Here is a 15,563-nt window from a genome sequence, read left to right on the forward strand (position 1 = left end):
AGACCATGAACTTAGAAGTGAAATTAATTAAAAAAAAAAAGAAACTAGCTCAAATGTAATGGTAGGTATATTAAATCTATGTTCGAATTTAGAAATATGTACTCAGCAATTACAAACCAAACCGATATTTTGCTAATTCATGTTCTTAGTATAATAATTATAATAATAATAATAATAATAATAATAAAAAAAAAAAAAAGCAGACACGACTGCAGTGACTTTCTCTGTATATTTATCTCATAGGTACGATGATCAAGTATGGTCCTGTTTTATTACACGTAACTCAACTCACAGTAACAGCCTCATAGTCAGCTTTTAAGATGAACTGCGGTACAACTATGGAATGCATTAATTTGTAAAAACAACTACCATATGTTTAAAGAACAATTTGACTATTGAACAAACTAATTGAATACATTTTTGAAGCATACATATTTTGCCTTTCCAAAACATGTTGCTTTGGGTAAAAACACAACAAAATAGTAATGTAGTTACATTGTTTATCGATTAATTTATTGATGTGGAAAAAAGTAAACCCCTACTTTTGACGGATATTTATAGCTTCTTTCTGCAGGTTATAGCTTCTTTCTGCAGGAGATAAAGAAAACAAAATGGTAATGAATTAGGAACATTATTTTTTTGTATATCTTAAAATCATAGGCTAGAATGGATTATGTTACAGCGTTTTCCTCTTTTTGTACATGTAAGTACTTTTATGCTACATTCTGTTGTGTAACTTTAATCCTTTTTACAGTTCGATTGCGCGTTTCTGGAGCAGATTTGACGTTTTATACTTTTGAAGTTCTAACGTTTGCGTTATTTGAATATTTATTGTTATATTTTTAAGTTGTGTTTCAGAATCTTTAATACTAGTGAATGATAATATAATTAATACGCCATAAAAATGTTATTTAATTCTTTTAGGAAAAGTGTCGGTCTTTCAAACTACCACCACTTGGATAAATGCAAACTCACTGTGTGTTTCTAAAGGTGGAACACTAGCAAGAAATGGTGGAGTGACTTGTCAGCAAGTATTGAAAGGGTCGGTCTGGCTTGGTGAATATCAAGCTTACGTTTGGTTAAGACCATTGGGTAAGTTTTTGCAGCCAAAACATTTTGTTTTCTTAACATACAAATTACTTCAAAAGATGGATGAGTAACAAAAGTAACATCAATTGTCAAGAAATGTGTTGTTTCAGAAACTCTATCTACGATTCATGACCTCCCGGCAGTTATATTGAATAAAATTGTTTTAAACTGCAAAAGACTCATTTCATCTAGGGCTGTAACTTAGTACACGATGTATGGTAGTACGGGGCAGTTCATCGAGGTGTTATTATATAGGATAGAGGATCAAATTAATGATGCATGTCACAACAAATCAATATTATTAATAATACGAGGAGGAATGACCCTACCAGCGAAAGCTATATTGTATATAGCCTAGGTGGCCGAGTGGTCTAGGGCGGTGTTGCCATAGATGTCACAGCGGTACGAGTTCGAGTCCTGCGGAGGGAACGACTAAACATTTGCATCGCAAATTTGACAGTTCTAACATCGTTGGGTTCTATTAGACCCTTCTATAAGTTTACGTTATCGTCCCTGTATCAATTTGATTCGATGAAACAGTGTAGCAAATAGAGTCGTCACATTCTGAGACGTTGTATAATATTGATTTGTTGTGACATGCATCATTAATTTGATCTTCTATCCTATATAATAACACCTAGATGAACTGTTCCATACTACCATACGTCGTGTACTAAGTTACAGCCCTAGATAAATCCTACGAGGAGGAATGACCCGGCCAGCGAATGCTATATTTTTATATAGCCTAACTGGCCGAGTGGTCTAGGGCGCTGGATTTGTGCAGGCGGTGTTGCCATAGATGTCACAGCGGTACGATTTCGAGTCCCGCGGAGGGAACGACCAAAAATTTGCATCGCAAATTTGACAGTTCTAACATCGTTGGGAATTTGTCAGACCCTTATATATATTTTTATTTCAAACGTCCTGTATTATATATATATTATATTATATAATACAGGACGTTTGAAATCAAAACTTTATTACACATGAAGTGACTGACTTTCCAATATCAATGAAACACACATTTCACAGATACCATTCTATGATAAACACACATGTTTTTGGTAAAGCACGGATTACATATACTTGGAAATAACCTTCAAAGTCGGGTGTACAGTCAGCCCTGACCGCCTTGATTTTTAAAGGTTATAACAAATTACTAAACTCATTATCATACATCGGGTAGTCAGATCTTAACTATAACAAATTTCGAGATTGCGGACGTCAAGGGTAAACCACCTCACTATTCTTGCAAAAACTCCATTCAAATATGGTACTTCGAATCACTTCATAATGGTAGATGTAAATGACAACACCAAGTACCGTGAATCACCATCCATAAATGAAAATTATGATTTTAAAGTTCTCATGGATGCCGTTGAGGACTACGCAAGAAATTAGATAAAACGAGAAAGAGAAAACATTGATTGTCTGTAAGAGTGAGTTAAGGCTGTGGGGTCTTTAATTTTGAAATGTATGAAAGTTTTGAATAGGTAAACATGCGTTAAGCCAACACCAGTTTTCAATCGATATAGCTAAAACATTGTCTACTATACACGACAAATATGTTGTCCTTCCTGAAGACAAAGCCCAAAACAACATTGGATTTGTCTGCAAAACGTAAAACATCTAATGTTTATTGTCAGGGGTAGACATACAATATAGTAGCAGTAAAAAATCTGTACTGCATTTTTGCATTATGAAACCTGATTTGTTCAACGTATCATAGTTTTCCTTTCCTCTTTTGTCTACCTTGGACTCGTTTTTTTATGAACAAGTTGGCGAGTGTTTCTAGAAAGGCAAAGGACGCATATCATATCGACGCACCTGGTCCATGCTCCCAGTTTTTAGTGAAGTCCGAGTTGTCAATTTAATTAGTTTTTGCTTTGTGCGTATTAATAATTATTTTATGTTCTTGCTGTGTACGTCTGTTTTCCATTTCGGGTCTTTTCCATGGATTGCATTCTTTTGATTTCCACTAGAATCTTATTTCACTCGATTACTCTTAACCATTTCAGTATAAATATTGTTTACACCACAACCATTCACTTATATCCCCAGGGTGTGATTAGCACAGGAGGTTGCTCTTTTATCCCTTCTTTTGTGTAGTTGCCCCCCCCCCCCCACACACACACCTTAATACCAAATTTTACTCGTTTGCGGTATTGTTGATGTTTATATTTCAAGTTATATATATATTTTTTATTGAATCTGTACTAAACTTTGTACAACATCATGTAACATCTTATTAATGGTTCTTTCCATACCCATTCCACTTATCAATTACCTATTTCAAACGATTGATTGATTGATTGATTGATTGTTGGGGTTTAACGTCCAAGCAGCAATATTCCAGCTATATTCAGACGATGAACATGAAACGGATGATAAAATGAACATGAAATGATGATGAAATGAAAAACGGGATGGGACACAAGGACAGTAGGGTCGACAAATTTTGATTGCCACTAGAAAAAGGGAGGGATGGGTAAGGTCGGGCAATTTAGCCTCCTGTGGCGGAGCGCAAAGGTTCCTACTCCTATCGAATACCACAGCAGGGTTCTTTACCGTGCGAGGAACGTGGCATCTTTCCCAACACGGTGCACCACTATGGTTTGCAGTCAGGTTTTCCGTATTATAGCCTGACAACCCCAGCATGTAACATGCCAGGGGTACCCCATTCCACCACCTGGGGCACACATCCCAGTTGCTCTGTGGGCAGAGCGCCTAGTCCCCGGCTAGGTTTCTGAGCACTATTTAGTCGCCTCTTATGACAAGCTTAGCGCTGCTGCAGGCCTATTCTTTTGACACCCGGACCTGCACGGGGCTATTTCAAAAGGTCGATCTTCATCCCATAATAATCACATTTAGATTTTATTTGATGATAATATTTCATTTCAAACTTGACTTTTATGTTTTCAATTAAAATAGTGATACTTTGTATGTTCGTTTCAATTGTCTTGTTTTTCTAATTGTCATTTTAATATCATATTACATTGTATTTAATTAATTTTGCCGTCTACAATGTGTCATTAAATCTTCTTTGTTTTCTGATTAAATGTTTTGTCCATGAACCTGAATGTTGGTGTATCTGAACTCGCTATCTTTATTATGTTTTTACTTTTATTTGCCGATATTAAACCAGTTTCCCCATTCTCCCCAATCCAAACACCCATTGCATCATATCAAGGTTTTATTTTGTAGATATATCAGTATTATTCAATGCGAGATACAGCTCTTTAGAAGATGTCGTGATATTTTTAAAAACAATTCACATTAATAAAACACTTTAGGAACATTTTTTTCTAGGATGCTATATTCTTCATGAAAAGAGTAAAAATATGACTGCGGGTGTCATTGAGGAATGCATCCAGAACTGCAACACGAACTACATAGGATTTCTCGTAAGTCTTTTAAGTTTTACAATTAGTTTGACCTATAAGGATTTCTAAAATCTATTCTATTATATTGCAACTTATATTTGCAAAAATGTATACATTTGTTATCTGTAAGCGACATTGCAGATACAATTAAAGGTATCGTTTGTTGTGCTAGTCGATAAAAGAAACTATACAACATTTTTATCAATAACAGTATTTAAACGTTTTGTAGACGGTAACCTCTTTCGGTAGCTTTGGTTACTTATTGTATACAAATTACATTTTGATTATGATAATCCTACATATTTGATTTTAATGCTGATGATGAGAGGTTACTCCTTGAAACACGTGTACAGCATATCTAAATTTGCAATACAAAAAACTGGTATATTTGTATCAAAAAAGATAAAAGACGTGACAATGTAACTCGAATATAAGTTTCAGACAGTTTCCGGACAAAATACTGGTTGACAAAAAAAATTATCTGGAATTTCAGTTTGTGGAATTAAATAAAAAAAAACATTTCGCATCCAACATTTTATTATTATGGCTATCAGGTATTTCTTTGGCATGTTTTCTGCATTATATGTGGATGTGCAAACGAAAGAGAATTTTCAAGGATTGTGACGTTACAACGTCTTATGGTATCTGATTTATTCTTTTAACCACGCCTTACATGTCGCCAGATTGAACTTCATTATTCTTTAGAATAAAAACAAAAATATGTTGATACATATATCAATAAAAGGCTTAATTTGACTGATTTTTTATGATTCATTACCAATGGTCTTTATGGTATATAGTATCGCCAGTCAGCACCGCCATTCTAGTTTTACAAACAGGCACATATTTGCAATTTTTAAGGTTAAGCATGGATTTCCTGATTTTTGGAAACAAACTTAATTACACAGCAGTGCATTTTTATCAAATAGTGTTATATGTACTTGTAACAAAACGATGGAGGTCAACGTGGTATCAGCTAGACCTCAACGAATCTTCAACGAGGCTATTGCATTCAAATATATTTTTATCTCCTATTTCATCTTTATCCGTAGAAACCACGCTGTTTTTGCTTTGAGTCACCACCAATTTATCAATCGCCACTACATTATGGTATGTGCGAATCAGGAATCAATACAACGAGAGTGTACAAAACAGATGGTAATAAGACGTTTTAATTCTAAATCCAATACTCTCATAAGCAACTGTACATGCGGTATCAAATTTGGACATACACAAAGTAACATAAAATTTGCATACGCGGGTATAGAAAATTTGCTTCGCGTCATACATCACATTAAACAAAAAATGTCAGATTGCTCATCATCAAATGTTGATATTGCAGGTGTATGGTAGTATTTAGGGTTGCTTATTCAGAAAAATCTCTTTGGGTAAGGGAACCAATTGTGTTACATTAAAACATTTTGCATTATACACGTGTATAAGTCTATTACACTGTTCATTGAACAAAAAATTGCAACATATATTTTCAAATGTTTCCAACCATTTGGAAACAAAATGTGCTTTTTAAAGATGCACGGCATCATATTTTAAAAAAGCATATGAAAACAATATTATTTCAATTTAATATATTATCTTGACCCTGAGAATCAAGCCAATTGCTGGGGTGACATATTGTTTCTTTTATTCGTTATATCTACTTTGAAAGTGATGAAACTAGGTAAAAAGAGTAATCAAGGGAGCAAATGTTGTAGTGGAAATCAAAAGAATGTAATTCAGGGAAAAGGACAAAGTCTGCGTATCTACGGCAAGCTTGACATAACGTATGAGTTTTTATATGAAAACTCCATACGCAGGTGCCGAAAGGATGTTGCTGTACATATAAGGAAAGTTGACAATAGAAAATTTCTTTCAAATGCACTGAAAATGAATCTTTCAAGAGCAAATAAATCTGTAAAAAATCTCATTTGTCTGATATTCTATTGACAAAATTGAGCAAAGTGATTCCTAATGAAAAAATATGGTTTAAAAAAAAAAGAGAAAACATCCTTGAGTGAAATTATAAGTCAAATCGGTGGATTTTGGACTTCCATGTTTCTGATCAAATTTCCCATTTTCTATGTCAATTAAGAAGGAATGATGCATATGTATATATTTTTTAAAAATAAATACAGCTTGTGTTGATATACCCGAGATCCATACAATGTATTTGATATAGAAAGAATGGAATTGGCGAATATGTCAAAAAGACAACATCATCGGCATGTCAAATGTCCACCGCCCAAGGCCACCCATGGTTCATCAGTGAACGACGAGAAAACCCTTACATGACAGGGCAGACTGCAACAATTCGAAACAACATATTGCACAGGTTCAGCATCACTGTTGCCCCTAAATACTCCAGAAACAAAATATAACTAAAAATCTAAACATGAATGGAACTAAACAGACAGAAGCATGACATTCCTGATTTGGGACACAATTAAACACACCTAAAAATCAATCCAGAAAGGTTTGTATCCCTTGTTCCAACGGCAATAACGAAATTGAAAATAATCTACACAAATGTACAAACTAAGGACTACTAGCAGTTAACTGACATGCCAACTCCAGACTAGTTTAAAACTACAAAAATTGTTTCCTCATCGTATGCAATATCAATCCGCATTATTTCAGTCCTGGCTTTAGAACAACTGTACATCATAGGACATACAATAATGACACAACCTATGTCTAGACGAAAACTCCTTTTAAATATTGTATGTTAAATTGTATGAAAAGGCCATTTGAGAACGTCAATGTTATAATAAGAAAAAGCTATTGTAATGATTTGAGCAATTTATCACAACTATATCCCTTACAAATCATTTCATCGGTTAAGTCAACTTATTAGGCAAGAATTGAGCTTTCCGTGCTTTGTGAAGAAAATATCCTTAAAATATAAGGTGAGAGATATACACACGTACTAATCGTTTTCAAGTACATCTGTAGATGAGAAAGACTTCCTTGTATCGTTTGAAAACTTTTTTGAATGTTTTAACAAGCTTGATGTAGTAATATCCCGGTTATTTGTTAAAATTCGAGCAATTGGGATATTAAGTAGCTGTCTTTGTAAGAATCATGCAAAATCTGAAAAAATGTGATACACCACAAAAAAAGGTTACATATTTTTAGTTTTGTAATGAAGTTGTTTTATGGGTCTATACTATGAAATGCTCTTAGGAGATAATCGACATTGAAAATACAGTAGATTCTATTGTATTTAAGCACCATTTACAGAATATCTCCCTTAATTTTGAAATCTACAGTGCATTCTATATATCTTTTATCTCATAAGAGCACGGGTTATATAAAAAACCACATGCTTGTTTCTGTTTACTATGACATTTCAAACAAAATATCAAAAGTAAAAGTATGTAGGCTTTCTACCCATGAATCACATTTTGCATGATCCTTAGCTGCAGTACTACTTAATACATCATTTAACAAAAATGTACAACTAACAACAGGGAATGTAAAAATCGTCCCTTTTATCATACATTGCCGTATTTAGTTTATCATAATTGAAATGGAAAGTCAGATCAAGTCCGCAAATGTTGCACAATCGGTTCCCTTGAGAAATCCGATAACTTAACAATAAACAGTATCTCCTAACCGAGCGTCAATGTTGTCTCACAGGATTTCGAGTGCTGTAAGCATATTATAAAAGTCCACTTATCGTAGTGTTTTTATGTTTTTGTTACATTACTAAAATGATCTAAAAAGAACACATATATTTACATCCTGAATTATCAAAAAACATTTGAAAAGAGTAAGGGAACCATTCGTATTGAGGTAATCAATAAAATGTAATCCAGGGACAAAGACCAGACATTGAAAAAAGACAAACACAGCACAGAAAATAAAATGATTAAAATCATACATACAAAGTTATAAAAAGCAAATGAGCAACTGGGACTCCACTAAAAACTGGGAGCATGGACCAGGTGTACGGGTAGGCTAAGCGTCCTCCTCTGCTTCTCTAGAAACACCCGATGAGTTGCTCATAAAAAGCAACTCCGGGGTAGACCAAAGAGGACAGAAAAACTATGACACGTTGAACAAATCTGTTTTCATGGCGCAGATGGATACACCGTAGCGATCCGGGAGTTCATGATGACTATAGCGATGAGTTCAACCTTGTATCAGCATAACCATGTTAAGCTAAGATATGATAATTTTTATTTGATAGAAGTGTGATGCACATGGTAACAAAAAAAAAGAAAATGAACAAATTCGAAATTCAATGTATTTCAGAAATAACAGCTTCTTATAGTACCAATGACAAGTGTGTTATTGCTGAGTGTATTGGTCAAAATCAAAGGACATATGTTTTGAAGCCCAGCGAATGTCAATTTGAATTTCCAGGAACCTGTGGTAAGAAAAATAAACATTTCATTTTAATGGTATAACAAAGCCATGCTTAAACTGTTACATGTAAATTCTAAGTTTATACTTTGCGTACAAGATACAACATTATTAAAAATTGCGTAGATAGTAATGCACTTTTATTTCAAACTGTAACTTATCTTAAAATACAAAAGGTCAAACAAACCCATATATTTTGGAGCATTGTTAAATTAATTATCATTTCAGTCATTTAATTCTCTGTTTGAGGTATCAATGATAATTTAATCGGTAATAACATATAAAAACCGAACATAATGCTATTTTGGTACGAATAATTAAGTCACCAAATAAATAATTGTGATACACATAACATTAAATAAGAAAAAAAATGTACTGAAGCATGTTCCCACCAGATGAGAGGGAACGGCAATTCTAGTGGATTTCAAAATAATCTAATCCTGGGACAAAGACCAGAAAAGGTAGGCAGACAAACAGAACAAAGAACATAAAGTAACTAAGATCCTTTCTTTTTCTAAAATTACCCGCTCATAAATATTCAAGTCCGGGGGAGACGAAAGAGGAAAGTGAAACTATGAAATTTTGAAAAAAATCAGTTTTCATAGTGGAGATGGATACACCGTTACAATCCACGAGTTCATGATGACGACTATAGACCTTCTGTAATAATGAGAATAATCTTATACTCACATTAATCTGTTCCTGAAGCCTAATTATAAGGAGTCTAGTGCGATATAAAAAGTTGTTACGGCAAGCTCTGGCGTACGTTTGAAATGTGATATGAAAACTCGACAGGCAGGTACTGAAGGAATGTTGCCACACATGAAAAGAAAGTTGACAATGCTGAATGAAAAGTCGTCACGTTTGTCGTGCATTTTGGTCAATAGTTTTCCTTGACCATCGATCTCTAAGTGTAGGTCAAGATATAAGGCTGACTAAACAGTGTCCATAATATCCTTTATCTCAAGTTTTTTAGATACATGCGATGTAACGATACCCCAAACTGTTTAACGATAATACGTCATCTTTTTAGCGGAAATTGAGGTGAAATGATCTAGAGGAGCACAATTGCTTCCCATTGGAATGCCACCCGTTTGTTAAGAAATACGTCCACTGCACTAGACAAACATGTTGTCCATCAAACATTTTGCATTTTTATAAGCATTTTGAAAACATCTTCGTATGTATATTTGGAAGATGATTTGGAATTATTATTTACAAAGTATGAGGAAACTCTCCCAAGAACTAAATATATTTGGTGTACCATTTTGTTTCTGAAAAAAAACGATGTCTAATAGTGTTGAGTATGGGAAATAAAAGTATCATATTTTCAATACCAGTAGTCAGAGGTTTGATTAAATGAAAAGCATTTCAATTGCATAAAAAAACAGAGATACCTCATTTTTTTTTATAAATGTTTAGTCAAATATGAATCATATCACACATCTTGTTTCTACGTTAGTTTCTGTAATTGCAACGAGATAATTTATTTAAAATTAGTGGAAAAAATTAATTGATGTATAGCTATTCCAATATATAAAACAATTATGTAAAATGTTTTTGTTCTGTACTGTAATATGTGTAGTACAATAATACATAAGTTAGTAATATCATAATGTTGTTCATTTTTGTAAGTCAAAGTTGAAAAGTTTTTGATCTTTATTAATTCGGAAACGATCAATTTTGGAATAAACAAAGTGCTTTGATAACAGTTCAATTCGACAGCACCAGTGGCAATGTATTCGTAAATCATCTTCAATGTTTTCGATCCTACTAATTTCCTAACAATACAATCTGTCATGTTGAACAATAATTGCAAATTACAAGTACACCATGTATAAGTTTGGTTGAAACGAAAATAAAACGAGTCATACACATATTAATATACAAAAAGAGTTCTATCAGATAACAAAAAGATTTGTTCGTGTTTTGCCGAGACGTGGAATGGTTGAATTGATCGATATAATTTCAGCTTGAAATATAAACATTTCATGGACGCATTTATATTGAACTTGAAAAAAATGATTTCAATACAGAATAAACAGATTGAGTAACATTCACTTATTTTCACACACTACATAAAACACAATCGATGCACGTAGTAGTCAAACAATAAGTGATACATGTACACATGATATATTATCTAGTTTTTATTGTTCTTGTTCATTTTTATTTTCATGTTGTAGGTAAGATGAGTAATTCTACCTACTTTCAATTTATTTATTTTCAGATCGACATACCATTTTAAATGCAATGACATATGATGAATTAAAGCAAACATGTGATGCCAATAATTCCTTTATTCAAAATGACGAGATTTGCTCCCTTTTAAGCAATATTAACGAAAATTCCTTTTGGACTGGTATACAACGTTTTACAAAGAATCTATATAGTGACAACACTGGTATTTATTTATAGAAATCTTAAATTATTTTACTTGACATGCATTATTACGGAAACTGTAATGAATATACCTCATAAGGATAAATGATTATTATCTTTATAATCAATTAAAAAATTGATAGATTTCATACATGCAAGTAGATATTAAATATATGAAAATGAAATACAGGTTTCACTCCAGAAAGCTTCATTTAGTATATAAGGTGTAGTAGTATTCAATGGTCCTTTTCACAAAAAAATCGTAAGTGTAAAATTAGTCGTAAGTTATGACGTCATAGTAAATCAAAGTATTGTGACGCCATAACTTACGACTAATTTTACACTTACGATTTTTTCTGAAAAGGAGTACAGATAGTTATTTATACACTTTAACGATATAGTGATATAAAATGTTACAGCACCTATAAGGACTTGTTTTCAGTGGTTCCAATTTTTGTAATTTAATTTTAGTGTTGAACCACACACAACCGATTACAAAATGCAGGATTGGAACGTGCTTGAACAATGGCCATAAGATGACTGCGTATTGGGATTATTGTGACAAAAATGTTGATGGTTTCGTTTGTAATATAGAAGGTAAACGTCATCAACTCCTTATCTTTTTGTCATTTTAAAGTTATCAATTCCATATGTGAGGACATCACATCTGTTTAATGTGACCTGCTCTGTACATTATCAATATTTATACTGCGACTGTTTTATTTGAGCAGTCAAAATGCATTGACCGTATATTTACAAGTTATAAACAATCACCAACTTTCTGTTTTGACGCCACACGCGTTACACTGTTATGAATATTCCAGATTGTCGCCCGCTTCGAATACAAAACGTTGTTTACATTTTGATATATGTTAGGTAAAAATGCTTTGAATAGCCTCGTATGTTTTCCACAGTTTTAAGTCTCATTTGTATATCAGTTTTATGTCAAGTCAGTGCACTGTTACTTTATGCTTCAATCAAAAATACCAGCAACTTACAACGAATAATAATAAACAACAACAGACAAACATACAAACAAAAGATATGTTTAAAATGTATATGCTTGCTCATACCACAAATAAAGTTCTTTATATCTCACATTTTTTTTTGAAGTTTTAAGCCTTCTTGATATAATTATAAGTATTATTTGGTATTTGCATAAAACTGATAGTGATACATACTTATAAAGTTCTACGGACTATAAAGGTTTATTCTTTGTTTATGCTGTGTTTTACATGTGTTTGTTTTGGTAAGCATGGGCTATTTTTGGTCACTAGTTCCTTGCAAAGCACTTCGGTATTCTAATTTGTTTTAGGTCAACTGAAAATACATATTTGATATATTCAATTAATTCTTTTATAGGTAATATATCAGTTACAATACTTAAAAAGGATGACACAGCAGACATTAAACCGACACATCATAGCATCTTCATTAATAGTAGTATTACATATAAGATGACAAGTGAAATGCATATGTCATCTCAGAAGGCAATTAACATTTTCGAAAAAAGATCCACAGTAAATGCTGGTTAGTACCATAACGAGAATAGAAAAAAATCAAATATTAATGAAAATCAACTATTGGACATTTAACAATTTATGTAAAAAGAAATAAGCCAATAAAAAACGAATAAACACAAATAAAAACTGTGACTACAATCAAACATTATCATGTTTATTTGTAATGGTTGTATCAACAAATAATTTATAATTGATCTATGGTTCATAAACAAATTTCACTTACCGATACCGGAAATTTATTCATTGTTCTGTCAAACAACATGAATAATTAAATTCATTAAAAGGATTAAAACCATCTTTTTTTAGAATTAATTGCTGGTGTGTTTGCGACAGCAGTAAGCATTGGTATCATTGCTGTGGGATTTGTGCTTTTTGTAAGGTATATGCATAAGAATAGTTTGAATATCTAGTTACAACGATCAGTACACTCCTTTTTTAATTGTTGTAGCAATAGGAATGAGGTCTGGACAATAGGATATTAAAGCACGCTTTGATTTACTAGTGACTATCTTTTCCCTGTTTGTTTTTTTTAATTAGCTGACAACATTCGTCATTAACATTTCTGTGTTTTTTTATTGACACAACTTCAACTGAGGTATAATAATCCACCTATTTTTAATATTCAGATTTATAATTTATACTTGCAGACGACGGCAGTTGTGTCTAAACGTTGATAAAGGTCATAATGATGATATGTTATCTAATAAAGCGGAAACATACAATCCCACACAAGGAGTTAAATTACGCAATAATGGAATTCATGGACTTACTCATAAAAACAATGATTGCCCCAAATCTAATAAAACATTTGAACCAGTACATGAAGAAATTGCTGGACAAGAGTATGCACTTGTAATAAAACATAATCATCAAAACAAGGTATCTGATGGAACAAAAAGCCACGAGGAAGATGACTATAACAGGATAGACCATGTTATGAAAGTCGATACGCAGGCAATCACTGTGAATGTGTATGACACCATGATAGGCGTTAGAGGAGAAGAGACAACCTATAATACCGCAATGATTCATAATATTAAAAACAGAGAGTGTCATTATGATACTTTTACTATTGAATGTCAATAAAATATTATCAATTTTAATTTAAGGGTGTCTGTATAAATGATAGGAATAATATAGGGAACCAAGACACTAATGGAAATCAAACGAATGTAATCCAGGAACAAAGACCAGACATTGGCATGAGAAATACACTACAGAGTACATAAAGATGTTATATGAGTTCATTAAGTTCATGATGAGTAGCCTAATCGTAATGCTTGAACGTAAGGAGATATGTTTTATTTAAAAGATAAATGAAATGATGTATAATTCAAAGCAATATTCATCGTCTGGATATAGCTGAAATATTGCTGCTCGGACGTTAAACCCCAACAAACAAAAATCAAAGCAATATTTGATGATTTGTTGGCATTAAGACTACGCTTAAATATCCATACATGTAACTTCTCAAATTCATTATAATAATAATCAAGGGCACCTAGGTTTCAGCGGTAGTCAACAAAAATCATATATACAAAGTAACAAAAGCAAATCAGGAACCGGGAGCATGGACCAGGTACACCGGTAGGGTATGCGTCCTCTGCTTTTCTAGAAACACTCGCCGAGTTGCTCATAAAAAACCAAGTCCGGGATAGACGAAAGAGGAAAGGAAAACTTAACACGTTAAACAAATCAGATTTCATGGCGCATATGGATACACCGTAGCGATCCATGAGTTCATGATATCAAATTTCGTACATTTGAGTCAAGGCTATTTCATTACCTTATTGTTGCTGGAATGAAAGAATTATTTGTAATAGAGAGTCGACCATGAGGTAGAGTAACATCATGATACAGCATTATCAACATACGTAAAGGATAATCGCTTAAATAGTGGGACTTAGAAGGAGTAAGTGTACATAAATAATCAGGTACATCTTGATTTTGTATTTTACAAAACATTTATAACCTTCTATAAATTTGTCTATTAGACAAAGGTTCCCATCCAATTTCGGAATACAAAGTTTCCAATTTAGTAAATACTGGTAATCCTTTAACAATTCTTTTTGCTGCCAATTGAAGTTGTTCTAGTTTAGAAGCGTTTCAAGAATAATTATTTTCCCATACTTCAGAGGCATATTCGAACAAAGGTCGTATGTAAACTGAATATTATTTTTCCAACATAACTGGTATTTCAATCTTCTCAAAACATTTAGATCATTTCTTACAATATTTTTAATATAGAGGTTCCATTTTGCTTCGTCACTAAATGTCACTCCGAGGTGCTTACGACAGGATTGTCAACATCGTTGAGAGTAAAAGTTATATCTGTAATTTCTACATTTGAGAACATTATGATTTCAGTTTTATCTGGATTGAATGACATTCGCCATTTTTTCAACTAGCCATCCAACTCCTGGAGATCATGATCAATTGTTGTTATGATATGCACATGGTCAGAATAATTAAACAAAGTGGCATCTGCATATAATCTGCATAAAAAAGTTAGTTTCTCAGATATATCATTTATATATATATTTATATAAACGTCTCAGAATGTGACGACTCTATTCGCTACACTGCTCCATCGGTTCAAATTGATACAAGGAAGATATGTAAACGTATAGAAAGGTCTGAAAATTCCCAACGATGTTAGAAATGTCAAATCTGCGATGCAAATGTTTGGTCTTATATATATTTAACGGGTTAGAGTAGAGAGGAAAGATAGACACACGCAACAAAAACACGAACTAACCAAAATAACACGCACAAAGAAATAACAGAAAATTAGTAACTTGTACTCCTCTAAATACTGAGA

At 32.8% G+C, this 15,563-nt stretch overlaps 1 protein-coding gene across 1 annotated transcript; it reads left to right on the forward strand.

Annotated features, from left to right (window-relative positions):
• Positions 1–868: 868 nt before the first annotated feature.
• On the forward strand, positions 869–13,828 carry LOC148598931 (uncharacterized). The gene is made up of 9 exons (XM_088560267.1): positions 869–1,092; positions 4,399–4,493; positions 5,525–5,630; positions 8,727–8,846; positions 11,068–11,241; positions 11,691–11,816; positions 12,582–12,749; positions 13,049–13,121; positions 13,390–13,828. The coding sequence occupies exons 2-9, from the start codon at positions 4,431–4,433 to the stop codon at positions 13,826–13,828; spliced, it is 1,269 nt and encodes a 422-aa protein (XP_088416393.1). The 5' UTR covers positions 869–1,092; positions 4,399–4,430.
• The last annotated feature ends 1,735 nt before the right edge of the window (positions 13,829–15,563 follow it).

This window comes from Perna viridis, chromosome 14 (assembly GCF_037379345.1).
Source record: "Perna viridis isolate PV_CMFRI_1.1 ecotype Kerala chromosome 14, ASM3737934v1, whole genome shotgun sequence".
In the NCBI taxonomy this organism is placed as follows: Eukaryota; Metazoa; Mollusca; class Bivalvia; order Mytilida; family Mytilidae; genus Perna; species Perna viridis.

What these genes read in the sequence shown, in the direction of transcription:
- LOC148598931 (XM_088560267.1), top strand. Translation starts at nt 4,431, where the DNA reads ATGACTGCGGGTGTCATTGAGGAATGCATCCAGAACTGCAACACGAAC. An exon ending in TGAATTTCCAGGAACCTGTG is followed by an intron (nt 8,847 to 11,067) that starts GTAAGAAAAATA and finishes ATTTATTTTCAG; the next exon opens with ATCGACATACCATTTTAAAT. An exon ending in TCTATATAGTGACAACACTG is followed by an intron (nt 11,242 to 11,690) that starts GTATTTATTTAT and finishes ATTTAATTTTAG; the next exon opens with TGTTGAACCACACACAACCG.